Source organism: Garra rufa, chromosome 10 (genome assembly GCF_049309525.1).
Source record: "Garra rufa chromosome 10, GarRuf1.0, whole genome shotgun sequence".
Taxonomy (NCBI): Eukaryota; Metazoa; Chordata; class Actinopteri; order Cypriniformes; family Cyprinidae; genus Garra; species Garra rufa.
Window position 1 is genome coordinate 12,204,454 of NC_133370.1, and position 27,507 is coordinate 12,231,960.

The 27,507-nt window shown below is 38.0% G+C and overlaps 2 protein-coding genes and 3 non-coding genes across 5 annotated transcripts in view; 4 read left to right on the forward strand and 1 right to left on the reverse strand.

Annotated features, from left to right (window-relative positions):
• Nucleotides 1–6,207, reverse strand: part of ece2a (endothelin converting enzyme 2a) — a 90,356-nt gene extending 84,149 nt beyond the window's left edge. Inside the window, exons 1-2 of the mRNA XM_073849317.1 lie at nt 6,099–6,207; nt 5,709–5,872 (exon numbers count right to left, since the gene is read on the reverse strand). Coding sequence (XP_073705418.1) covers nt 5,709–5,868 — 160 coding nt within the window. The 5' untranslated portion in view covers nt 5,869–5,872; nt 6,099–6,207. The remainder of the gene's footprint in view (nt 1–5,708; nt 5,873–6,098) is intronic.
• Nucleotides 6,208–7,804: 1,597 nt separating this feature from the next.
• On the forward strand, nt 7,805–26,660 carry ncapd2 (non-SMC condensin I complex, subunit D2). Its single transcript, XM_073848832.1, has 31 exons — nt 7,805–7,927; nt 8,013–8,088; nt 11,015–11,073; nt 11,184–11,359; nt 11,804–11,949; nt 12,040–12,167; nt 12,261–12,384; nt 14,838–14,985; nt 15,471–15,668; nt 15,764–15,898; nt 16,018–16,105; nt 16,186–16,372; nt 16,454–16,572; nt 16,692–16,898; nt 17,016–17,190; nt 17,633–17,717; nt 17,797–17,933; nt 18,330–18,462; nt 18,721–18,796; nt 19,227–19,430; nt 19,634–19,791; nt 19,897–20,005; nt 20,161–20,284; nt 23,087–23,242; nt 23,436–23,613; nt 23,695–23,789; nt 23,876–23,956; nt 24,189–24,372; nt 26,015–26,168; nt 26,252–26,359; nt 26,454–26,660. The coding sequence occupies exons 1-31, from the start codon at nt 7,810–7,812 to the stop codon at nt 26,531–26,533; spliced, it is 4,146 nt and encodes a 1,381-aa protein (XP_073704933.1). The 5' UTR covers nt 7,805–7,809; the 3' UTR covers nt 26,534–26,660.
• Nucleotides 11,411–11,734, forward strand: LOC141345056 (small nucleolar RNA U85). The gene has a single exon (XR_012356922.1). It is a non-coding gene; the product is annotated as a small nucleolar RNA U85 (small nucleolar RNA).
• On the forward strand, nt 15,035–15,375 carry LOC141345058 (small nucleolar RNA U85). The gene has a single exon (XR_012356924.1). It is a non-coding gene; the product is annotated as a small nucleolar RNA U85 (small nucleolar RNA).
• On the forward strand, nt 17,974–18,258 carry LOC141345055 (small nucleolar RNA U85). Its single transcript, XR_012356921.1, has one exon. It is a non-coding gene; the product is annotated as a small nucleolar RNA U85 (small nucleolar RNA).
• Nucleotides 26,661–27,507: the final 847 nt, after the last annotated feature.

Here is a 27,507-nt window from a genome sequence, read left to right on the forward strand (position 1 = left end):
TGGCACATAATGCAACAAAGATCGCTAAGGTCAACATACTTTACTAATATAACTATCAATCTCGGTGTAAAAATAGGATAATGATGTTGCCATCTTTCTGAAGTCATTTTTACCCCTCTGTAACTTGACTCTGAATCTAAGGTAAAAATTGCCATTTTGACCTCCCTCTACAAAATAATGGATTACTCAGTAAATATTCATCCATAAAATTTAATATTTTGGCTTTCATCACTACACATGTCTATCCTTCTTTAGAATTAATATTAGCAAAATAAAAAATTTGAGCTGGGGACGTCTGGTTGAGTTGACACAGAATGACCAACAGCACACTCATTTAACTACCAAAAGTGCATTTTTTTCCCCAAGATCTCACACACAAATATAGTGAAATGCTCACAATTGTTATGCATATACAGAATGCGCACAAAATATATTTAAATAACCAAAACAAGATTTTCCTCCTTGAGCACAACACTGGGCGAGCACATACAACCTTCATTCAATTCTACAATTCTTCATTCAATTTTTCCAACTTTCATTCATAAACTGCAGTGGTTGTGATTGGGAGGGGGAGGGGGGCAACCCCCACATGACTGCAGTACCTTCCAGCAGCATTGATTTCTCTCAGCCAATCAGAAGGCAGGGGCAGAGGAAGGAAGAACAAAACAGGCTGGGCGGTGCCAAGGAGATACCGCATAACACCGCAGCCTTCCCTTCCCCCACCGTTCATTCATTCGCAGGGTTCTTTCATTCATCCCTTCACTGATTCATTCATTCATTCACTTTAACACAGCTGCAGCAGATCTGGACTGCAGAGCTCGCTCTTGTCGAAGCGCAGTCTAGGTTCAAAACGTGTTACGTGTCTCTGGGGGGTAACGAATGCCTGAGAGCGAGAGAAAAAAGAGAAACGACGCTCGCAGTGTGAACGAGAGCTGACTCACACTCATTCTGACCGATAGTGACTCATGATTTCTCTATTCAAGACGGTTCATTCAAAACTCAATTGCCTCAAACTCTTCAGGACTTCGGTGAAGATGAAATGCGATTGTTCTGACGCACAACAAAGAACACTTGAGCGTATCGCTCTTTCTTTGTTAGCTTGTTCACTGCAGTGGGGTACAGCAGTGAAACCAATAGCAACTGAGAGAGTGTGAATGGGGGACTCTAATGATGGTATGCTGGTATGACTTCAATGACTCTCGCCTTTCTCCTCTATCTTTGCTCTTTCCATTCTGTCAGCAACGAATCTAATGAATGGGAGTTTGCCCACTGACTGAGTGGAAAAAAACACTTGAGAGGACATGCTAGAAATACAGACACTTACATACATGGTTATACAAAATGCTCAGTGTTTATCAACAGCATACTGTCAAATTCCATAGAAAATAATTTCTGCTTATCCCTCAGACATCAACTTTAACGGCCTAATGTTTTTAAAGGGATAGTACACCCCCCATAATATATGATGATATTTTCTGTCATCGTTTACTCACAATTATGTCATTCCAAACATGTAAAACTTTAATGTGGAACATAAAAGATGATTTTTTTTTTTTTTTTGAAAGAACCGTTTTTGTCCAAAACAGTTTTGGGCCCTACTTATTTTTATTGGAAAGGCAAAAAATCAACATGATATTATTCATTTTGCATTTAAAAACACATACGGTTTTACAAAATGAGGCTGAGTAATGTTTATTTTAGGGATGTACACCACCAGTCAAATGTTTTTGAACAGTAAGATTCTTTATACTTTTTAAAGAAGTCTCTTCTGCTCACCAAGCCTGCAATATTTGATACAAATTACAGCAAAAACTGTACAATTGTGAAATATTTGTACCATTTAATATTTTAATTTGTTCTAAAATATAAGCTATTCCCGTGATTTCAAAGCTGAATTTTTAGCATCATTACTCCAGTCACATGATCCTTTAGATTTGCTGCTCAAAAAACATTTCTTATTACCGGTAAACATGTTATTATTATTATTATTATTATTATTATTATTAGAATTTTTCAGGTTTCTTTGAAGAATAGGAAGTTTAAATAAACAGCATTTATCTAAAACAGAAATCTTTTGTAACACTAGAAATATCTTTATCGTCACTTTTGATCAATTTAAAGCATCCTTGATAAATAACAGTATTACTTTGTAAAATATCTTTCCCAAATAAATAAATAAATTTAAAATATTAAAATATAAAACAGTTATTTTAAATAGTAAAACATTTTAAGTTTTTGCTTGGTGAGCAGAAGAGACTTTAAAAAAATCTTACTGTTCAAAAACTTTTGACTGGTACTGTAGTATCCATTTAAACTGTGACTTTTAATGAATGGGTAACTACGGTAAATTTGTCCTGGAAACTTTTTTACATTTTTTCACACTGCACACCCTGTTTCACTTTCAAATACATTACTGTTCAGTAACTGGGGTGATTAAGGGTTTTTAAAATAATTAAGTTATTTTTTAGATTATCACATTTATAATGTTGTTAAAGATTTCCTTCTATACATCACAGAATCCTGGAATAAAGAAAGCATTACAGTTTCCACAGAAATATTAAGCAGCACAACTTTTCAACATTGAAAATAATAGGAAATTATTTTTGAGCATTAAATTAGCAACCGATATCCGTTTTTCAGGGCTGATGATGAAACCGATTACCGATAACCCGCATTTTGAACCGATATATTTGTCTGGTATAAAAGTGAAATTTAATGTCAAAATTAAGAATAACAAGCGCTCAGACAAAAACTTTCTTTAAATGCTTTTAAATTATTTTATCAGCAAATCGGTTTTAAAAATGAGCGCTACCGATAACCGCACAATAAACCAGCATATTACAATGATTTTTGAAGGATTATGCAGTGTTGAGGAAAGTTACTTTTAAAAGTAATACATTACAAAATTGTGTTATTGGGAATACAAAGTAGCTGGCGTTACATATTTGGAGAAGATATTTTCTTGTAAAAGTAATGTGTTACTTACTAGTTACTTGAAAAAGCATGACTTAAAGAGGACAGGACAATTCTTTTTCTAAAAGCCTTTAAAAATTTTACTGACCTCAAACCGACCTTTCAACCACAGTGCATGTCGCATTACTGAACTACAAACAGGGTGCCAACATACATAAGTGTCCAATTGCATACAGTTTTTATTTAGGTCAAGAATTGAGGTTTCTTTCACTAAAAACAGCCATGATTGTTTTTTAGGACTATTTCCACCCCCTCACCAACCACAGAACTAAACACAGCTTTTGCTACTATACCTTTAAGACAACTATATGCAAATGACCTGTTATTCTCAAATAACCTCCACATGCTAGCACAGTTAACACATCATTCATCAGGGTGAGGCAAATTGCTAAACAGACATTGATATGCAAATCTAATGGTGGTTGTGCCATCATAAGCATGACATTCTTTCCAAACGAGCTGTTTTTGCAGCATTGTTTCCATTAATGGTCCATATTCTGTTTCAAAGGCATGACAGGATCTGAACTGCCTCTCTCATTGACAGAATCTGCTAACGTTAACTGCAGGGATTCCACTTCTCCTCATGCAACAAACGTTACACAACCACAGAAACTTGAGACACACAGCCTCAACAGCCCGTTCAGGAATCTTCCCTGAGCCACTGCATTATGGGTAAGGGAGGACACTCACTGTATGCTGTTGTGTCAGTATCCTTGAGCATGGAAAAACAAAGACGAAGAGCTCGATGGAGAGAGACATTTGAATCCATGCAAAATATAAATCAAAGCATCAATTTAGCAGAAGAAAAACAAAGGGCTCAATTGAGAACAAACATTTCATAACCATATAATGAACAAAGAACTACAATATTCAGTTCAGCAGCAATTTAGTGGTAAAAGGGTCATGACCAGAGCATTACATAAAGAAACGACATTTATTACTTGTGTCAGAGGTCACAAGTGAAGCACATAAGAGAAGGGTGTGCGTATAGGAACTCCTCGCCCTGTTCCCCGGTTGAAAAAGGTCACAGGAAGCGTAGTTGTTGTGTTTGTGAGGGTAAACTGCGGAGGAAACATGATGTGGGTGCAGAAAGGGTGTCTGTGTGGGGAGAGAGAACCGAAGAGACAAACAAAAAATAAAATCTGTTTTTGCTAAATCCAACAATCTAACTAACCAGAATCTGCCTACGTTAGACTAAATCACAGCACTACAATTCCAAGGTTAATCATTTGTCTTTAAACACCAGGTTAGGAACACACTTCATTGATCCAAGCTGCATGAAATAAAGTTCAACATTGACCCACACAAGACCGTAAACCAATGTGCTTTTATTATGCCACTTTAAGTGTGTGAACGGTGGTTGTTTGATTGGTAATTGGATTGAGATATAGCTGAACCAGTCCCTGGGGGACGGAAGCTCATGTCATTGCATTGAAGAACAGATCTAGAGCTCAGAGAGCATGTCAGAGGTCCACACTCATCGCCAATACAGCACCAGCTGAATACATAATCTTTCATGCGAGTACGTTGAGCAATACTGACACCCTGAGTTTGACTATAACACTGCACCTGCAGTACATCTAAAGGTTGTGTGTTAGAGCCCTGCAGAATTTCACACAAATAATTCACCTTATTGTTCGTCCACCAGACATCATCTTTAAAATAACAAAGCTAGAAATATGAATGTTAAAAATGCACCAATGTCTAGACCAACCAGATGATAGGAGATCATTTCTGAGCTCCTCCATGAGAAAGTATTCTTATATTGTAGGTTCCTCTGAGGAAACATGTTATGTGCTTTTAAAAAGCTATAGGTTTAAATCCTGGAAGGACTTGGCAAGTAACCAATATACCCTGCTCAAGCCAAATTGTGCTCTCGCGAGACCTCTGGATTTCCAGGATAATTCAGTAGTACATTAACTGTGCAATCAATGCTGTTGTTTACATCCGAGTATCTCCAACATGGCCAAGTATCCAGGTAACAAACCCTTTTTGAGCAAACCCTCTGTGGATACTATGCAGTAAACTGGTGCTGTCAGAATGAGAGTTCAAAAAGCTCATCTCAATAATCTACAAGTAAACATGACAGTTCATCATCTTGCAAAGCAAAAACCTGCATGTTTGTTAGAAACAAACCCATAAAACCGTTTTTTTTTTTTTTTTTCAAATTCAAACTGCTGCCTTCGGCTAAATCACCTCTAGCTGTAATATTGCTTCCTCCAGTGATACTAAAGTCACCATGACTGAAAAAAAGTCTAAACAAATATGCCAGTGAATGATCATTTGAGAGGACAGCAGGCCAGACTTTTTCACTGGAGGAAGCATGATAACGGCAGTTTAAAGTTAAAAATCCTTAATTATGGTATGTTTCTTACAAACATTGCTTCCCAAGTCATTTACACACTGGAATCCTGTGATTTCTGTAATGTTTTTAGCAGCTATTTGAACTCTTTCTGACAACACCCATTCACTGATAATCACTATAATGCTTATTTTCTCCAAATCTGTTCAGATGAAGAAAAATACTCATCTACAACTTGGATGGCCTGAGGATGAGTACATTTTAAGCATTTTGGATGAATTGTTTCTTTAACGCAGATTAAAATTTCTCAAAAACAGTGTAGTAGCGCCCCCTGCTGACCACACGTAATACACACAATAAAATAATATACGATTGCTCATATTGCAATTTTCAAATTGTAAAACAGATTTTGTATTGTAAGTGTCTAACTTACCTAGCATCAAAATGTTTTCTTCCCTTCCCACGTGTTGTTTAAGCAGATGTTCAAATTTACCGAAGTCCCCGAACCACTCGAAGCTCTCCTCCGTCCGGTACCGTTCATTCCAGTAATCCACATCTTTATATCTGGTGTTAGAGTCCGGCAAATATTCCATCCTACTATAAAACATAAACGTGTTATTAAAATGTTATTGTGTTTTCGTCATAACATCTGTTGTTGTAATGATTTGTATGATACCATGACATGCCCTGCTGTGTCTGGGTCATATCTTCAAATACTTTGCATAATGTTGAGTGGTTACATGAAACACTAAATTGGTGAAATACGCTTTGAACCAGGTCACATAGGAAATCTAAAATAAAATCGGTAGCCAGAGTCTCTTACCAGGTCAATGCCTCTATCAGTTTTACTGTGAATTATAACATGTGCGTCTAAAACACCGAATAAAAGAATAGAGAAGACTAGTAGTGGGTATTTTAAAACAGATCTTTCGGCATTCTGGGTCTGACAAGACAACCCACATGTGTTTTTTCATGCATTCTAACCTCATGATCATCATGACGCCAAGAGTGGGAATTCAATGCTGTGATGTCAAAATAAAAGTTTTAAAAACCTGCAAGGTTGCTTGTCATTGACATATACTGCATTTACGGAAAAGTGGAGACTTTAAAGTATATTTCACATATATATTTATATTGATGAATTATATAATATTATTATTGATTAATAAAATAATATTGCGTAATGTTAGTATGATTCTCGTTAAACGACAGTTTTTAATACGATCATTGTTACTTGCATTTTACCCATTTCAACGGATTCAAGAGTTGTTTAATTCCAGGTTGGCTTCCAACCATAATTAACAGCACCGTTTTAATTAAAACTACATAATCATTTAGTTTCCTGTCTATTAAGATTATTATAAGCATTTTAAAGCTTCCTGACCACCTCCTTCTTTACTGAATAATTCATCTGCACCATTCGCAGCTTGTAACGGTGTCATTTTCTGACGATGATGGTCCTGTAAACTCTTGAAAACCCAAATCTGGCAAAACATTGATAACTATCCAAATATTTTAAAATGGCAGTGCGACACTAAAATAAATGTAAAGTAAATGTTAAATAAAGTAAAATGGTAAAACAAATGAACTAAACCTCATAATAGCCAGTACAACCGTTGTCCATAAAATACAAATAAATAAATGAGATTGTTAGGGCGGAGAATGAGAAATTCAGTACGTTTTAATTAAAAAAAAGTAATTTTTATATAGAAGTATGTGTTATGTCTTCTTTTAAAGTGTCAGTAAATTCTATTTTAATTCATCCTTTTTCACGTGTTTTTTTTTTAACAAAATTCAATTTTAAAATAACATATGTTGTATTTTAATGTAACATTTTTACTTTTTACTTTAACATGACTACATTGCATTATCTGCTACATTGTAATGTAACATTTTACATTCTTTTACGTTAAAATTACTACATTACCGTATCTGATACATTTTAATGTAACATTTTCAAATTCTTTTTACATTAAAATTACATTTTATTTAAAAGTTTCAATCCAACGAATGGCGCCCTCTACTGATCAGTGGGGTGTGTCGTTTGTGTGAGGGGGCGGAGCGATGACGTACTTCCTTTGGCGCGCTGTGTAAAATTCAAAGCTGCGACTCAAACCGTTCAGTCAGTCCAGTCCGCATTCTACAGATTAGTACTTCTTTTTGGGATTCGTTCGGAATAAACTTGTCTTATTTGCACGGTAAGTGTTGGAATTTATTGTGTTGCTTATTTAAACCTTAGGAAGTGTGTATCATAAGAAGAAATTTAGTTTTTGCCTGTTTATAAGTTAATGTGGTTAGCGTAGCATGCTAGCTTACCCTGTCAAACAAAACAAACATGTTTTGCGTAAGTCTTATATAAACAGAAACATTTTTCTTCGTTTCCTGATTATGTATGTTAACTTTGACTAGATCTCTATAGGGCAAACCGAGCTTCATTTTGCCGCTTGTATTTTTTGTTGTTGTTGTACGCAGTGACTTTCCTTTCAGATCAGCTTGTTGGTATTCATTGCTTCTTGTTGTTTAGGCGTGCGGAGATGTCGTGGGATTTTATTGTACCGGTTTGTATGCACGATCTCGTGAAGTCTGGTGCTGTTAACCAGTATGTGGTCCAAGATGTGCTGTCTGCTAAACAACTTCCCACTCATATCAAAAGTAAGTCCTGAGCACTTTTTAAACTGTGTATTTCAGTTTTGCTTATCTTATCCGTACTGTTTACACTTTACTGTCTGTTATGAAGGTTTTAAAGCAGCACTGAGAAGTCAAGGACCCCTCTGCATCCTGGAGCATTTTGACACAGCATACAGTGTTTTACAGTAAGTGTAAACACGTTCCTATAAAAATGTATTTAATTTTAAAATATAAACATTAATTTTGTTATGCATCAGGAACATTTGTGTAATTTTCAAAGCAGTAGAGCAAATGTGTATTATTATTATTATTATTATTATTATTATTATATTAGTATTTTAAATGTCTATAGGGAAACTAAACGGTATCCAAATATAATCTTCCTAAAAGCCAAAGTAGTATTAATCCAAATAAATGAATCATCACCAAATGAAAACAAGTTGACTATTATAACAGTTATTATAGCTTGTGATGATGTTTTATTTATCTATTCAAAATTCAAGAACACCATACAGTTCCTTACAAAAAAAAACAATATGGGAATAACAATGCAGCTTCACTACCAGTCAAAAGTTTTTTAAATGTAAAATTTGTAATGTCTTTTTTTAAAAGACAATAAACAAGTATCTTCTGCCCACCAAGCCTGCATTTATTTGATTCAAAATACAGCAAAAACTGTAATATTGAAATAGATATTTTTAAATAGTAAAACTACTTTCTGTTTGAATATATTTTAAAATATAATTTATTCCTGTGATCAAAACTAAATTTTCAGTATTATTATGCCAGTCTTCAGTGTAATATGATCCTTCAGAAATCATTCTAATGTGCTTATTTGCTGTTTAATAAACATTTTTTAAAATATATTATCAGTTTTTAAACCGGTACTTTTTAGAAAGATCCAAAGATCAGCATTTATCTGAAATAAAAAGCTTTTGTCAATATTTTAAATGTGAAAATAAATTATAGAAATTATTACTTTTATTTAGCAAGGATGCTTTGAATTGATCAAAAGCGATAATAAAGACATTTATAATGTTTATGAATTTATAATAACAAAAGGTTACTATTTCAGATAAATGCTGTTCTTCAAAGAAAACTGAAAAAAAAAAATGTATACATATACAGCCGTTTTAAACAACAATAATAAAAATGTTTTTGAGCAGCAAATCAGAATATTAGAATGATTTCTGAAGAATCATGTGACTGGAGTAATGATGTTAAAAATTCAGTTTTGAAACCACAGAAATGAATTACATTTAAAATATTCAAACAGAAAACAATTTTAAAGGGGTCCTATTATGCTCTTTTACAAAGTCTTTATTTTGTTTTGGAGGTGTACTTGAACATGCTCTCATGCTTGGTGGTTCGAAAAACGCATTATTTTTCACATAATTTACATTATTACAATAGCTTTCTCCCCAGGCTGGCACAAACGGCTCGATTAGTTCCGGGTTTCGCCTTCTGAAAAACCAAATGTATTGTGATTGCACTGCGGTGCGATTGGCAAACAGCGTAGACTGTGTTCCCCCCTGCTGCGCCCCTTCCCAAAGCAGCAAACTAGATTAAAGTGATTCTTGCGTTTTAAATATGGATATTTTTCTTACAAAAACACATCGGCTCGCTAAAGGAGGCTTTTACCGACCGCCCCGGAGCCATGTGAGACACTTTTTTTTATTATGGATCGACTTGTTTCGGACTGATGGAGAGAAACACTCATCTATACCGTTCAGTTCTAAAGCTGGGGAGAGCTAGGATTATTTTTAATGTAACTCCGATTGCATTCGTCTGAAAGAAGGAAGTCATTTACACCTACGATGCATGAAAGTCGAGTTAAAGGCTGTATCAGCAATTTCAAGCCTGAAACATAAAGTGTCACATTAAGACCTTTCTTCACGATCCGCTCGCTGCCTGCCCCATAAATTGTCTGTAAAAAAAAACGCGTCTCTGTGGTCAGCCTAGGGTCTGAAATATGCCAAAAAAAAACAATCAGTGCTACCAACCATTCCACAGAAAAACAAATAGTGTTCCAACCAATCACCGTCAAGGGGTTGGTGTTGTGGACTTCCGTACTGGTGCAGGGATGTGAGGCAGAGCGAAAGTCCACAACACCAACCCCCTGACGGTGGTTGGTTGGAACATTGTTTTTCTGTGGAATGGTTGGAAGAGACACAGATGTGTTGTGTGTGTGTTTTTTTTTTTTTTTGTTTGTTTGTTTGTTGTTGTTTTTTTTTTTTTTTTTTTTACAGCCAATTTATGGGGCAGGCAGCGAGCGGATCGTGAAGAAATGTCACTTGTGACACTTTGTTTCAAGCTTGAAATCGCTGATACAGCCTTTAATAAAACGCTACAGTATTGTTGGTCCTATCGTCAGCATGCGAGATCGCCGATACATGATATTATCATTATTGTGCTAATGTATTTATTTACATGCCCGAAACATTATATATTTATTAATCATACACAGTATGATGAATAAATGTCTTACCACACACTGCACGTCCACAACGCGGCTTCAACGTGTGCACGGATGATCATGTTCGTGTTTACATCAGCCACGACTCTCTGTGTTTGAAACCTCTATAACGCACATCAATGGCGCTGCTCCAGCATGGATTCCGGAGCAGTTCGCGGACTCTTTAGTTAAAGCTGAGACGACCTGCGGCTCGCTGAAGCATCCCAGAAGCGGCTGTCTATAATACATGCTAAAGTTAGGCGAATCCCCAACCCGCTAGCGAATTGAATTTCTGTAGGCGGGATACCGCGTTGTGTAGATGTTTTTTATGCCCAAACGTACACACCACACAATGGCTAAAGTTCAAAAAGTGAAAAAGCATAATAGCACCCCTTTAAATGGGAAAAATATGAAGAAAAGAAAAAAGTATTGTTTTTGTTGTACTTTGGATAAAATAAATGCAGGCTTGTTGAGCAGAAGATAAAAAAAAAAACATTAAAAATCTTACTGTTCAAAAACTTTTGACTGGTAGTGGAAAAGTATAACTTTTATGGGGGTAAATGGCAAGAAGTAGCAGTGTTTTAAATATTGTATTGAACATGAACACCATGTGTTACCATGACTTCACCTAAGCACAATTTTCTGATTGCATTTAGACATTGTCGCACAGTAGATGTGGCAGTGAAAGAAGACACGCTGGAGATACTGGTACAAGGTTGGTATCTCCTAGCCCTACTTGCATATCACCTGGTCATATTACTTCTAGTTGTGGAATTAATCAAAACTACATTTCCCACAATGTGTCACAACACTCTCTGTTCTCAGTGGTCAGAGGCCTGTCGGTTTCTCTGCCAACCCTTCTCCTGTCAGGCTCTCTGTCAGCTGTGGATCGCAAACAGCAGCTCAACGCAGTGAAGATGAGCGTTTTTCTCCTTTGCAAACTCACAGAAACACTTGAGAGCGACTCCTACAGAGAGACTATCGTCACGGCACCCAGCAAGGTACTTCTGAATGTTATCACATTTTTATCATTCATACATTGTTTATACTATGCCCCATGATGAGAACCTGGCAAATACGAGCTGATTGGTTGGGATTTTGTGTTCTCTTGCTCTCTGACTGGTGGGTAATCTTGGCAGAGCAGTGGAGTTTGGCTGCGCTGCTGTAAGGGCCCACCTATATTGATGCTGGCTGTCAAACATAAAACAGTTCTCCTTTAGAAATGGACATTTGTGGATGAATTGGCAGCTTACAGTGTGTTTGTATGTGTGTGTTTGAGTATGTCCTGTCTGTGTGTAAATGTGTCAGTCAGCAAAGAATCACATCTCCTAATAGGCTCACCAGCTGTGAATATTTTCTTTGGTAATCTGAGGGCAACAACTGTTGCTTCTAAGCTTGTTGATTTTGTGTCCGCAACATATGAATTATCTGTGTGTTTCTCTCAGGGTCGCAAGAAGGATAAAGTTGCCGGAAAAGGTCTGCTGCAGTGGGATAGTGAGAGAGAGACAGTTCTTCAGTGTTTAACTCAATTGCTGCAGCTGGACATTCGCACACTGTGGAGTCTGTCCCTAGTGGAGGAGGAGTTTGTCAGGTATGAACTTGTTTTTTCTCTTACACTTTCACAGTTTCTGTTTTATCTTTCTGTTTTAACTCTTTGTCCAACATTTGTCAATTTATATAGTTGTGTGACATGCTGTTGCTATAAACTCCTGGAAAACCCCACCATAAGCCACGTGAAGAGCAAGTCCACCAGAGACGCCATTATTCATGTGCTAGGAATCATGGTGAAGAAATACAATCACATGTTGGGTAGGTTAATATGTACACATCACATACCTGTGGGTTTGCAGTGGTGTAGATGTTAAGCTGCGTTGTCCTAAATATTTTCTATTGCTTTTGCAGGAGCATGTGTGAAGGTGATTCAGCTCTTGCAGCACTTTGAGCAGCTGGCGTCAGTATGTGCTCAAGCTGTGGCTGCCTGGAGCACAGAGTATGGAGTTAAGGCCATTGTCGGAGAGATCATGAGGTGACATTTCATAACCCTAATCGTCTTGTACTTGTGATAACTTGGTTTGACTGCATATCATGCAATGTCCAATATCTGTGGTCTCAAATAATACATAGAACTTTTATTTACTGTAAAGTGTATAATTTGAAGTTTATTATTACTTTTGGTTTGCATCTATCAAAATCATTTAAAAAAAAATCAGTATGCTTTATAATGTACACTACCAGTCAAATGTTTTTGAATGGTAAGATTTTCAATGTTTCAATGAGTTCTCTTCTGCTCACCAAGTCTGCTTTTATTTGATTCAAAACATTCAAAATGCAGCGAAATTAGTAATAATGTGAAATATTTGTACTATTTAAAATAACTATATATATATACATGTATGTATATATATATATATATACATGGGCGACATTTGACTCTTGAGTCAGGGGGGGCAAGAAAAAAAAAATCAGATGTAAGCATTAAAACAGTGCCCTACGGTATTGCAGCACATCAAAGCAGTCAATTAAAGCGCTGCACTTCAGCCCGGGCCGATGGGCCTTGACTTTTTTTTTTTTTACACCCAAGGGCTACGGCTTCGGGCCAGTTTTCACGTCATAGTTCAGACCTGGGCCGGCATCGGGCCTGTTTTAGGCTTCTCCTTATTTTCATAATTTAGACATCCATCAATTATGGTGAAGAAAAAAAATGCCGCGCTGGTGGAAACAACACGAAACTTCACTTTCGCTTTCACTTTTGAGACCGACTCAGACACCGTTTAGTGTGCTTTAGCGCAGCTGAATCCGCATTCAAGCGCACACAATATAGGCTAAAACTCGCCTCAAGCACCAGCAAAAATAAATAACAATGAATGTGTCGAGGAAAGAGTAAGGACATAAATCAATTATTTATTAATTAATTTGTGTATTCTGAGTCAGTGTCGCAAAGATCCTGACTCGCAATCTCCTTTTTGGACGCGCCTTTAGAGAGAAATTCATCTTTACGGATTACATGAAAGAGTTTGTGCGTTTGATTTGTTTTATTTCGTTAAGTAATAATTTAAAGCTTTCTATAAATGTATTTATTATGTCTGTGAGGCATGCATTTCGCTTCATTTTGTTAAGCACTCCTGTTCAAGAACCAGACGGCAGAAAGCACATAATTTTTGTTTTCTTTATTTTATAAAAATGCTGTAACGTTTTTTTCGATGTATTACTCGTACTTTGTGAGCAAAAATGACGGATAATTTTAAATTGCTTCCAATGAAAAAAATGCAAGTGATTGCGCTGGTGCCTCAATGTCCTGCAAGCTTTAGCTTCCACTTTCTGCACAAACTATGCGCATATATCTGTAACGTTTAAACTACCATTGTTTTATACTTGAACTGTTTTATATCTATAGATTTCATTTTAGGCAAGTCGTGATGATTTGAGAAGGCAAACTGATCAAACAGACTATGATCAGTCTTCCGCTGGGCGCTGTTCGGTAAATATATATATATATATATATATATATATAACGAATAAAAAATGCTCCAAGCGTTTTTCTAAATTTGCTAAATAAAAAACGAAACTAAATATAAACATTTTGCCATTACATACAAAACTGAACTATTTTATAGCTGAAACAGTAAGTTGTTTTGGGAGAAGGGGAAAATATATTTTTATCCCGTCTATTGCTTCACCGTTATTTCGAGAATAAACCCAGCGTAAATATGCAAATGTCACTCCCAAAACATATCAGCTTGCATGTGCCGAAAAACGAAAGTTTCATACAAATTCTAAATGGATTATAGCCTGGAAAGTGCAAAGCACGCTCCCCTTATTATCACTAAAAGTTCATAGAGATCTCACAAAATTCCGTTATAATTAATAAAGCTCTCTAAACTACACAATTAATATTTTATTTACAACGCGTCTACACTCATAAGATGATTCACGAGCGCACAAAACGGCACTTAATAAAAACCGATCAGGCGCTTTCAGCAGTGAGTGAATTGACAAGTGTTTCTAATTGTTAGGAAACAACAGATATGTCTGTGATTGGCTACATTGCTCAACTCTGCAAAAACACGTTGGATAGTTTGCCAGATCTTCAATTGCTTTGCTTTCGTTTGAGGGTTATATAGCACCGTCTAGTTCCCAAGTACAACCGAGCCTAAGCTTGGCTAAAGCAGTTGCAGCGGGGCTGTCGAGGATTCCATGACTAACCACAGGGGGGGCAACTGCCCCCCCTTGCCCCCCCCTAATGTCGCCCATTTATATATATATATAACAGTTATTTTAATTAGTAAAAATTTATATTTAATTTTTTTTAATTTAGGATCAAAGAAACTTGAAGAAATTCTACTCGGCTGTTTTCAATAATAATAGTAAATATTTTTGAGCATTAAATCAGAAAATTATAAAAGATTGTGACTTGAGTTTAGTTTCTTACCCATTATTGATCATTTTCATCTCAGTCAAATCTCCCTGTATGTGTTTCAGAGAGATTGGTCAGAAGTCAAGTGAGGAACTAGCCAGAGAAGGTTCGGGTGTGAAGGCTTTCTCCAGCTTTTTGTCTGAACTCAGTACTCTGGTACCCGAAACCATGATACCCAACATCAGTGTTCTCCTTACACACCTGGAAGGAGAGGTACAGTCACACATGTTCTTCATTTCATCACTTCTGTTGTTGGATTCTTGCCCAGTGATGAGACCAAGGCGAATATGAGCCCACTGAATTAGAGTCTGAGCTCTCCTGTCTTCCTATCGGCTGGTAATCTTGGCTGGGCAGTGAAGATTTGCTGTCTTGCTGTAAGGGCTTGCCTATATTTAACAAGCCCCTTCCTCTGAACTTTCTATCCTTTGAGGAATTGGGGAAGAAAAGGGATGGGGCTTACATTTTGTGTGTGTGTGTGTGTGTGTGTGTGTGTGTGTGTGTGTGTGTGTGTGTGAGAGTGAGAGTGAGAGATCACAGGTTGAGTCCCAGTTCTCTGCAGTAATTTTTTGGGCGTTGAGCTCTCTCTTTGGTAATCTGAGGGTAATCATTTAAATCAGAGCTTTCAGTTTCATAGCTTGACTCTTCTGTCTTTTGTATGTGAGTACGCTGTATTAACATGTTCCTTTGTGTTTGGACAGAGTCCGAGCCTACGGGTGGCTGTTTGTGAAGTTCTCGGTGAGGTTCTTGTCCGGGTCCTGTCTGGCGATAAACTGGATGATTCTGCTCGTGCAAGCCGAGATCGTTTCCTGGACACACTGCAAGAGCACATCCATGATGCCCACTCACATGTCAGAGCACGTGTGTTACAGGTCTATGCACGTATTGTCAACAGCAAGGTGTGTGGGTTGTTTTTTCCCTTTTCTCTTCAACAAAATATGAAGGGTTTTATTCTTCAATGCTGTAAAACATAATCCCCCGTCCCCTGTTCCAGGCATTGCCGCTGTGCAGGTACACTGAAGTTATGGAGCTGACCGTTGGGCGTCTTGGTGATAAATCTGTCCATGTGTGCAAGAGTGCTATCCAGCTACTGGCTGCCTTCATTGCTCATAACCCTTACAGTTGCAAGGTACAAATAAGCTCATAACATCTGGTAGATGCACTAGCATTCAAACTTTGATTATAATCAAATAAAAGACTATTGGACTATTTACATATTAAATATACATACTTTTTGTTTTCTCCAAGTTGAGCAGTGTGGACCTGAAAAAGCCTCTGGAAAAAGAGATGGCCAAATTAAAAGAGATGAGAGATGCGGAGAAAGAGCATGTGCCCAGTATGTTTGTTTCCTTATTGAATTGCTCCTTTCGGCACTGTGGAAATTTTTTCCAGCTGACTTTTGCTTTGTGCTTGTAGTTGCAGTCATCACAGCAGCTGATCTTTGGGATGCGATGAAGCCTGAGGTGGAGATGACCGTGAAAGCACAACTGGAGCCTGACACTGATGAAGAGGAGGATGAAGAAGAGGAAGAGGGAGAGGAAGAGAGAAGTGACAGAGACACTGCATTACAAATCGCACAGCTTCTCCGGGAAAGCAAATACAGGTACATGTGAATTAACACATTTTCATACTTCTACCTTTAACTTCTACACACACATGCAATGTGTTGTTTAATTGTGTGCAGGAAGGCAGTTGGTCTGTGCATGCGGGCTCACTCCTTGTTCCCAGAGTCATCGTTCTTCTCTGATCTGGCTAACCTGAATGCAGAAACCCTCATCAACACACTTGCATTGCTTTTCAAGGGTATGTGTAACTTGAATAAGCACCAAGGAACTTCATGGTCTCACCTACATAGATTAGAAGACAGGGTTCTTAGTCTAAACAAAAACATGAGTTGTGTTTGTGCATCTGTCTCCTCTTAGGTCCAGAGCAGGAGACACCTGAGGCTCTGCCGAGCGATGCTCCACCCACCCCACAGAAAGAGGGTGGAGGGAATGAAGGTAGAGAGAGTGAACTAAAGAAGCAGGAGATGTTGGTTCAGTACTTAAAAGACACAGAGAGTTTCGCTCTACAAGTGGAAAGAGCCATCGCTGTCATTAACAACATGCTGTACTGGAAAACCACTACAGGTAATTACCATGAATTAGGATGACTGTCTGGTTTATATTAAAATTGGTATTAAATAAAATAACGAAAGATCTTTTAAATATAAGCGTAGTTTCCTCTGATTGGTCTCCCTCTCTCAGTTGTGCAGGAGGCGGTGCAGTTCTGTGTCACAGCATTTGAGTTCAGTGTGGCCAACTCTGTGTGTGGGGTCAGAAAGATGCTACCTCTGGTCTGGTCCACTGATGTCACAATCAAAGATGCTGTCATCCAGGCCTACAGACGCCTGTACCTCAACCCCCATGGTGACAACACCAGGTCTGCAAACATTTAAAGGAGAAGTTCACTTCCAGAATTAAAATTTCCTGATTTAGTCACCCCCATGTCTTCAGTCGCAAAGAGAAAAACATGAGGAAAACATTCCAGGATTTTTCTCCATATAGTGGACTTCAATTGCAGTTTCAATGCTGGTTCAAAGGACTCCAGCCGAGGAATAAGGGTCTTATCTAGTGAAACGATGAGTCATTTTAAACAAACGGTCATCTTGCACTAGCTCTGGGATGGACATCTTCCTCAAAAAACATAATTTCTTTTTGACTGAAAGACATTAACATCTTGGATGACGTGCTTGGCACTGAGTACATTGTCAGGAAATGTTAATTTTGAAAGTTAACTTTAAGGCTAAAGGAACACAATTTGATGTAGCTCTAATTTGTAATTTGTACTGTAGTTCAACTGGCCTTTTGTGTCTGTCCATTAGGGCGAAGGCTCAGACTCTAGTGGATAATCTGTCAGATCTGATGATCGATGCTTCATTGGGGACCATCCAGTGTCTGGAGGAGATTGTGAGTGTCTTTTGCACTGCGTGTAAGCAGCCATTCCTGCAATATTCTTCTTTTGACATTGTTATTCCTCTTGGTGCAGGTCCAGGAGTTTTTCAGCAGTGAGAGTGCCCTGCAGACCTCAGTGGTGCAGGTTTTGTGGGAGAGGTTCTCTGGTAAACGAGAAACTAAAGCACTTCACAGGAGAGCTGCAGTACTGTTGCTGGGCATGGCAGCACGGTGAGACACTGATTCAATGTCACAGCTTAATAAAAATATTGCCCAATGATGAGACCAAGGCGAATGCGAGTTCGTTGGGCAAGAGTCTGAACTCTTCTGTGCTCCTATTGGCCGGTAATCTTGGCTGAGCAGGGGAGATTTGCTGCTTTGCTGTAAGGGCCTGCCTACATTAAACAAGTTCTTCCTATTAAGCTCTTCCTCAAAGAAATGCAGGAGAGATTTGGGAAGAATAGTCATATTGTGTGTGTTTGGGGACACAAGTTGAAATTCAGTTCTCTGTAATGTCCAATAAGTTATGAGCTAGCTCTTTTATAACCTGAGGGTGTTCTCTTTTATCATGCTGTTCTTTATCAAAGCATGGTGTGCATAATTTCAATCTGTAACTTTTGTGTTTAGTGCTGAGAGAGAGGTTGTGCTCAGTAATTTGGACACACTCTGTTCTGTCGCTCTGGGTGAGAAGGTTGCAGAAGATTATCTGCTGGCTCGGGACGCACTCATCACCATCGTTAACATAACAGACCATGTGAGGGTATGTATTTACACTTTATGAATATACAACCATTCAAAGGTTTGGGGCCAGTAAGAATGGGGCCTGTCAAAATACAATAAAAACAGCAAGATTGTGAAATACTATTATTGTTAACTTTTTATATATATATGAAAATGTAATTTATTCCTGTTATGTGAAACTGAGTTTTTGAAAGCCATTACTCCAGTCATCACTGTCACATGATCTTTTAGAAATTCTTCTTTTAGAATTTTTTTTTTATGCTCTTGTGTGTCTCAGCAATCCAAGGGTGTTCCCTTTAGGCTTCCTATGGACCACCATCTCTTCAGCTGTCTGTCCCAAGCCATCGCTGATGGTATGTTCGTTAAACTCTTTTTAGACTTTGTCTTGGGTAATCAGATCACAAGTTTTGGTTGGTTTCTTAAAATTTTATACCAAAAAGTTTAAGGATTCGCCATACTTTCCCCCAACACAGTAGATAGTGGATAGGTGGGTTGATTAGGATGTGTTGGCTTTTATGCTACAAATGCAAAGTGACCACATGTCTCTTAAAGGATCAGTTCACTTTCAGAAAAAAAAAAAATTCCTGGTAATTGACTCATCCTCTTGTATTCCAAGATGTTCTTGTCTCTTAGTCTTAAGCCTCAATAACACTTGCACCAGCCTGACCTCAACCATTGCATAGTCATGTAGGAGTGTTTATAATGCAAATGTTAAATGGTCTGGTTTCTTTTATACATTTCAGTTGTTTGGTAACAACGTTAACTGTACCTTTATTTGAACAGGAGTAGTCCAGTCCGACCCCCATTGGCAGACCTTTATGGAACAGGCTGTCCGTCTCATCTACTTTCTGGCAGAGTCCCCTGACCAGCTGTGTTCCTGCCTCCTCCAACGGTCTGCTCATCTCCTATTGGAACAAATCACAGAGGGTGGAGAGCCCAACCAAACACAAAAGCAGGAAGCCGGGTCTCAGGGCTCTGAGGAGCAAGGTAATGTCGGCACAAGAGATGTAACTTTTTGTATACAACATAATTGATATGCACTGCTGTACAGAAAATTATGCTAAAATGTTGAAATAGAAAACAGTTTAAATTGTAATGTTTGACTGTAGCTTGACTGTTTTTAATTAAATAAATGTAGCTTTGGTGAGCATAAGAGACCCTGAACTTTTGTGTATCACTGCTTTATCTAGTGAATTGTGTGAGCTTGGCCCAGGTGCTGTCACTGTGCGGAGCTGTGGCCTTCTGGCAGGTGTCTCACCTTGAAAGAAGTGTAAGTGCTGAGCTACGGAGAAGGAGAGGAGAAAAGGAAGAGAAGGAGGAGAAAGAGAAGGCACCTGCCAACAAAAAGGTTAATGAAGACTGTGCACTGATTGGTTGTTATCTGTTTTCTGTACAATCATATTAAAGTGCTGCCCAATGCTCGCTGCTGACTGATTTAAGTGTCATTTGCTAGGAGGCTAATGACAGCTGTGTGGAGGAGGAGCTCGGGCTGGTGGGTGCCTCAGCTGAGGACACTGAGGCGGAGTTCATCCGCAAGATCTGTGAGACTGAGTTATTAGCTGGTGAGCCCATCTAGAGAAACTGGTTGCTTTATTATTTTGATACGTTTTAGCTTGGAATAAAGTGAGCTAAGTCTTCATAAACATTTGTTTATTAAAAAGTTCTCCCCTGATTTACAAAGCACTGATCCCTGTTGCACTGTGGTCTATCTTTGCAGAAGGAAACATGTTAAGTGCATTTTTGCCTCTGCTGGTGAAAGTTTGCAGTTCTCCAGGAAAATATTCCCACCCTCAGCTCACCACTGCTGCCTGTCTGGCTCTGTCTCAGTACATGATGATCAGGTATAACAATGCATTGAGGGTGCTTTCACATCTGTGGTTCGGTTCATTTGGTCTGGACCAAGAGCAACAAATGATACATTGTATGTCTGCATCTTTTGCGCGCTCAAGCTCGTTATTTCAAATGTAGACGCGTGGTATGCGCGCTCAGAATGGAAGCGACATGGTCGCGACGCGCAGGCGGTGCAACGCGTACGTTTTTTCCATTCGCAAACACGCCGCATCGAGATAAAAACATCTCAACTTTTCAGAATGCTGCAAGCGCACCGCAGGTCATGTGACATGAACCAACCAAACAGTTTCATTCTTTCTCTTAACATTGAAAGCACTGACAAGTTGGAGAAACAGCTTATCATAGCTATACAGGAATAAGCATTTTTGAATAAAGATAATAGCAGAGCTACTGCAAGCGATTTTTAAAGCTGAAAATCCATTTATCCTTTACTGAAACTTTCGCGTGTTTATGGGTAGCGCAGGTAATGGTTGCTTAGCAACGGCAGATGCTACTGGAGTGCAAGCTACAGAGCAGTTTGGAAAGAAAGAGAAAGCGGCGCGCCTAGCGTTTTCCACGCATTTTTAGGCACGACATGTGAACGGCCCCTTAAACAATGAGAAAGATTGTGATGTTTTGTGAGTTTTCGAAAGTTGGGACCTATATGATCATCAGACCAAATTATGAGGCTCCAAGCCTCCTCACAACTCAAAGTTTGTCCGCGAGCTGTCATGGGCTATGTTGCTAAAGCACTAACTGTCAACAAATACTTGTCGTCATCCCATAATGAACAGCGCAGCGGACTATGGCAGCTGGATTAGTCCAAAAAGGCGCAGTACTTTTTGCAGTTGGGTCTGTTTGGTTCGTGTTCTCACCACAAACAAACTGCTCCAGTAGGCTTGGGCAGTATCCAAATTTTGATACCGTCAAACCTCCTCCCTATTTTACCCCGGTACACAGTATTACCGTGAATAATAAAACAATTATGATGTAAGGCTCAGACAGCGTCACCAAACTGTTGGCTTGTGCCTAAACCATTCAGAAACTGAATACCAAACACTACTGAAACAATTACAAAATAACATGCACAACAATATTAACAACTTTTATTAGCAACAAATAGCAGTTTATAAAAAAGTGCAAATACAACAGTCAAACAGAATTAAATTAACATCCAGGAGTTTCCCGTTTCTGCGTTTCCCGTAGAAAGACATAAATCGCTGGTTAACCTCCATAGTACGATACATTGTGGAAACGAACTAGCTCACGAGTGTTTCCCGAACATGGTCGCATCTCTGTCGTAGAAAGACATAAATCGCTGGTTAACCTCCATAGTACGATACATTGTGGAAACGAACTAGCTCACGAGTGTTTCCCGAACATGGTCGCATCTCTGTCGTTTGAACCACATTAGTTCAACAATGTAGGGCTGTTGTTAATGACGTAACCGAGTGATAACTTTGGCTATTTTACTGATTAGAGATCTCAAAAATGCAGCTATATTGAACATGGCACCTAATGACTCATTTTCTCCATAACGACGGAACTTCCGACCATAGTTGGCTAATGATGCTTTTGGGAAACACTCGCCATCGTTCCTCACCTCTCTCTTTCTCCTCCACGCTGTCACGTGATGACAACCACACAGAGATGCGCGGATGGGCTCAATCGTCACCCGAATCCGCAGCTTCAAATAAATTATCCGCCCGCCACCCACCTGCATCTATATTTTTCTCTGATTTAGATAACCATACCCGACCCGCACCCGATTATTGTAATTCTTAGTTTTGCATGATGAAATGGATGGTTAATTTTTTTTAACAGCAGATTGATTCAGCTGATCTGCACATCGCTGCACATTTATATAATTTTATCACTCATGATTTTCAGCCAAATCCACACAGAAAAGAATAATGCTAACTGACATCTGGATGCGACTCTCCGCAATCTCTGACGAAATCGGTCAGGTTTTCTGTGTATTAGAGCCGTTCTGAACTTACTATTTGAACGCATGCTTGGACTGAAGTTTACAGGGGTTCACCAGTTTAAGAAGTGTCTGATAGTAAACCTCTGCTGTCATTTTAAGGTATTGTTTTCGTTATAGTCTACTGATTTAAATAAATCATTATAACCACTGCGCGCCTAGCCTGACATGCTCTCTGCTCCCCTTCTGAAGCATCAGATAGCATTTGAACCTTCTGTAATAGTTGCATAATAGTTGAGTCCCTCAGTTGTCCTCAAAATTGAATCTCAAAATTATAGTCATTTTTAGAAAGGGTTCAAATACACATGCTGAAAAACCAAAGGATCTGTGAGACCTAAAGGACTTTCCTGAAGAACAGTAGGCAGTTTAACTGTTCAGGACAAACAAGGTACAAACTATTACTAAACCAAAAAAAAAAAAAAACAGCTGTGGATCATTCAGGTAACATCACCATATTAAGAATCAAGTGTATGAACTTTTAAATGGGGTCATTTATCAATTCAACCATTTTATGTGAAATATTCGGTCAGTACTAATAAAAAAACACTCTTTGTATGATCCCTCTTATTTTGGTGAAATTAACATTTTGCAGATTCTGCAAGGTGTGTGTAAACTTTTGACTTCAACTGTATATTTAAGAAATATATGGTTATATTTATTCATATATAATATGAAAAAATACATGCACCCATGCAAGTATTTCTACATTATGTAAACAAACGTTTTGGATGTGATTTAATCGATTAATCTATTTAAAAGCACAAAATTAATTACATTATATCATGTTTCTTTGACCATGCAATATTAACATCTTATGTATTTTTCTCAGTCCTGCTGTTTGTAAAGACAACGTCCGGCTGCTGTTCACTGTGCTGGAAAAATCCACACTTCCTGTTGTCAGAGCCAACACAATTGTTGCTCTTGGTGACCTAACTGTCCGTTTCCCCAATATGCTGGAACCCTGGACTCCCAACCTTTATGCCAGGTAGCTCCAAACCACTGGTTTAGGGATGTTTTTGCATAATCAGTTGTTCTCGTACATTATAGTTCCTGCTAAATCTATTGCATTGCAGTCATTTTAAAGTTTGATTCATTTTAATTTAGTTGGAATAGGGTTTGAAATGTCTTGTACGTGTGGTGTATTCTGATTATCAGTACTGTAACTGATTTGTCTTAAGGTTGAGTGATGACAGTTCATCTGTGCGTCTGACTGCCATCACGGTTTTGACCCAGCTTGTGCTGAAGGATGTGATGAAGGTCAAAGGTCAGGTCAGTGAGGTCGCAGTGCTCCTGCTAGACCCTGAGCCACACATCGCCAGCCTTGCTCTAAACTTCTTCAACGAGCTCTCTGCAAAGGTAGGTACTGTCTTTGTCTCATCTCCCTCATGCCTCCCAAAATGAGATTTCCCGATTATAACACCCTCCCTATTTCTTCAGGACAATGCCATTTACAACCTGCTGCCAGACATCATCAGCCGATTATCTGATCCTGAACGTGGAATGAAGGAGGAGGACTTCAACACCATCATGAAGTGAGATATGATTTATGCTGCTGTTGCACTTTAACTTATTCTGCATGACAAGCCATAAATCACTTCTATTTAACTTTGTCTTTCAGACAACTCTTCTCCTACATCACTAAAGAGAGACAGACAGAGAGTTTAGTGGAGAAGCTCTGCCAGCGTTTCAGAACCGCAAAGTGGGTATCAGACACAATGTGAAATTAGTTTTTCTCACTGTTCATCACTAAAGTTTAATCTGGTTTTGGAAGCTTTTCTACTTCAAACCTGTCCAGAGATAACTTGGGCTGATACAATTCCCCAAAATCAGGTTTAAAAATAGGCAATGAGAGCAACATTGCTAGAGCAACTTTTGTTTTAACATGATCAGGTCTACTTCTCTTATGTGATCTCGTCCTGTATTGTTTGCAGGACCGAGCGTCAATGGGCAGATCTGGCCGTGTCTCTGTCCCTGTTGTCTGTGTGTGAGCGAGGTTTTAAAAAGCTGCAAGAGTGCTGGGACTGTTACAGTGATAAACTCACTGAGCCTGGAGTCTATCAGCCCCTCTTGTCCATTGCGACTAAACTCCGTCGCAGAGCCAAACCACAGTTTAAGGTACTATATTTGCGTGTGTGACATGCAGTTGAAGTCTAAAGTTTACTTGTGCCTTGCAGAATCTGCAAAATGTTAATTATTTTACTAAAATATAAGTGATCGTACAAAAGGCATGATGTTGTTGTTGGGCTTTTTTTTTTTTTTTTTAAGTACTTACCTGAATGAGTTATTTTACATTAAAGATGTTTACATATAGTCCACATAAGAAAATAATAGTTGAATTTCTAAAAATGAACCTGTTAAAAGTTTATATGTGACCCCTGGAGCACAAAACCAGTCTTAAGTCGCTGGGGTATATTTGTAGCAATAGCCAAAAATACATTGTATGGGTCAAAATTATTGATTTTTCTTTTATGCCAAAAATCATTAGGAAATTAAGTAAAGACCATGTTCCATGAAGATTTGTTTGTAAAATTCCTACTATAAATATATCAAAATGTAATTTTTGATTAGTAATATGCATTAAGAACTTAATTTGGACAACTTTAAAGGTGATTTTCTCAGTATTTAGATTTTTTTTGCACCCTCAGATTAGATGCATCTCGGCCAAATATTGTCTTATCCTAACAAACCACATATCAATAGAAAGCTTATTTATTGAGCTTTCATGTGATGTATACATCTCAGTTTTGTAAAATTTAACCTTATGACTGGTTTTGTGGTCCAGGGTCAAATATACACTTGATTTTTAATACTGCGTTGTTACCGGAATGATCCACAGCTGTCTTAATTGTTTAGTGATAGTTGTTCATGAGTCTCTTGTTTGTCCTGAACAATTAAATTGCCTGCTGTACTTCAGAGAAGTCTTGCAGTTCCCACAAATTCTTTGGTTTTTCAACATTTGTGTATTTAAACCCTTTCCAATAATGACTGTATGATTTTTGTGATCCATCTTTTCACACTGAGGACAACTGAGAGACTCATGCAACTATTACAGAAGCTTCAAACGCTCACCGATGCTCCAGAAGGAAACATGATGCATTAAGAATTTTAAGATCAGGGTAGATTTAACTTATTTTGTCTTCTAGGAAATGTGTATATTCTGTAGCCTCTGAGAGCCAGTACTCAATGCAAAAAATATTTAGGCAAATAAGAAATGTACACGCCTGCCTTCAAAAGTTTTCACCCCCAGCTCTTAATGCATTGTTTTTCCTTCTAAGGCATCAGTGAGTGTTTGAACCTTCTGTAAAGGTTGCATATGAGTTGTCCTCGGTGTGAAAAGATGGATCTCAAAATCATACAATCATTGTTGGAAAGGGTTTAAATACACAAATGCTGAAAAAACAAAGAATTTGTGGGACCTGAAGGTTTTTTTTTATTAAAGAACAGCTGGAAAGTTTAACTGTTCAGGGTAAACGAGGGACTAATGAACAACTACCACCAAACAAAGAAAACAGCTGTGAATCATTTGGGTAACAACTTTGTAGTGCATGTAACCTTTTGAATGAGGTCATTTTTATAAATGCAACCATTTTCTCTTGTGGACTACATGTAAATGTCTTTTCTGTGAAATATCTTATTTTGGTAAAATAGTTAACATTTACCGATTCTGCAAAGTGTATGTAAACTTTTGACTTCAAGTGTAAGTGTGCACTGATCATTACTGTTTATTCCAGTGTTTTGAAAGTATCTGTTTGTTTAGGCGCAAGTTGAAGACTATGAGAAGCGTTTGACAGCTGTTCACACTAAAGGGCTGGAGAACGTGGAGGGTGATGAGAGAGAAGAGCAGATAGACACACAAAGTCAAAAGCTACAAACACCACAGCCACAGAAGGGTGTGCGCAGAACCACACGAGGTGAGGAGATCAAGCAAATCAGATTTCACAAAGAATTCTGTTAGATTTAAATTAATCTCATTGTACATCTCTGTATCCTTTAGGACGAGGTAAACCGAAGTTAGATGACAGCGACCTCGTAACCCCAAGAAAGACTCGTGCTCGTCCCAAACCTAAAATCACTTTCACCAGTGACGAAGAAGAGGAAGAGGGTCAGTCACTTTCACATGACTATCATTTTAGTTTCTTTATTCTGTTAAATGTCCAGTAGAGTACTCATTTAACATGCTTCATTCTGATTTTCAGATGCTGTTATGGCTGAGAGTGAGACTCCTAAAGTGACAACACCCATTGCCCGCACACGACGCACTCGTCTCAGACACTGAGCACTCTTTGTCAGAATTTCCAGCTTTTTTTTTTTATATATATCTTTATCTTTTAATTTGGTTTTAGAAAAGTCTGTGACCATTTGTCATTTTTAAATGTTTAATGTTTTAGGTGCTATCAATATGCTATATCTATGTCTGTTTTTTTTTTATTGTTTGGTTTTATTAAACATTTTTAAACCAAGTAATGGCTCTGAATATTTTGTTGGTGCATAGAAATGTATTTGTGACCTTGGACCACAAAACCAGTCATAAGTAGCATGGATATATTTGTAGAAATAACCAAAAATGCACTGTATGAGTCAAAATGAATGATTCTTTTATGACAAATCATTAGAATATTAAGTAAAGATCATGTTCCATGAAGATATTTTGTAAATTTACTACCGTAAAATGTATCATAACTTAATTCTGATTAGTAATATGCATTGATAGAAATTAATTTGGACAACTTTAAAGGTGATTTTCTCTTTTGCTTTTTTTGAACCAAAATAGTTCAAATATTTTAGCCAAAGATTGTCTTCTAGTATCAATGGAAAGCTAATTTATTCAGCTTCCAGATGATGTATAAATCTCAGTTCCCAAAAATATGGACCCTTATGACTGGTTTTGTGGGTCACAGGGTCACATTTGTCATGTTATTTAAATAAATGGCATTTAAGTTTTACATGCTTTTCAACTTCGAGAAAAGTCGCTTATCTGGTTAATTTCTTAACTGAAGGTGTTGAATATGTTTAGACACGGGACTTTAGTTTTGTAGGCGGTCATTCCTGCATAGCCGAGATGATGATTTAGTGTTTGTTTTGTAGATTCTGCAGTGCTTGCGTTTTCCTTGTATAGGATGTAGTTTCATTCTTAGAAGTTTATTGCAAGGAACGGGGAAAACAACGATTTAAGCGCCAGACTCCGAAAATGAGATAATATACTGATCCGTGTGAAAATTTTAGATGTCACTGACTAATGTCGAGTGAAAG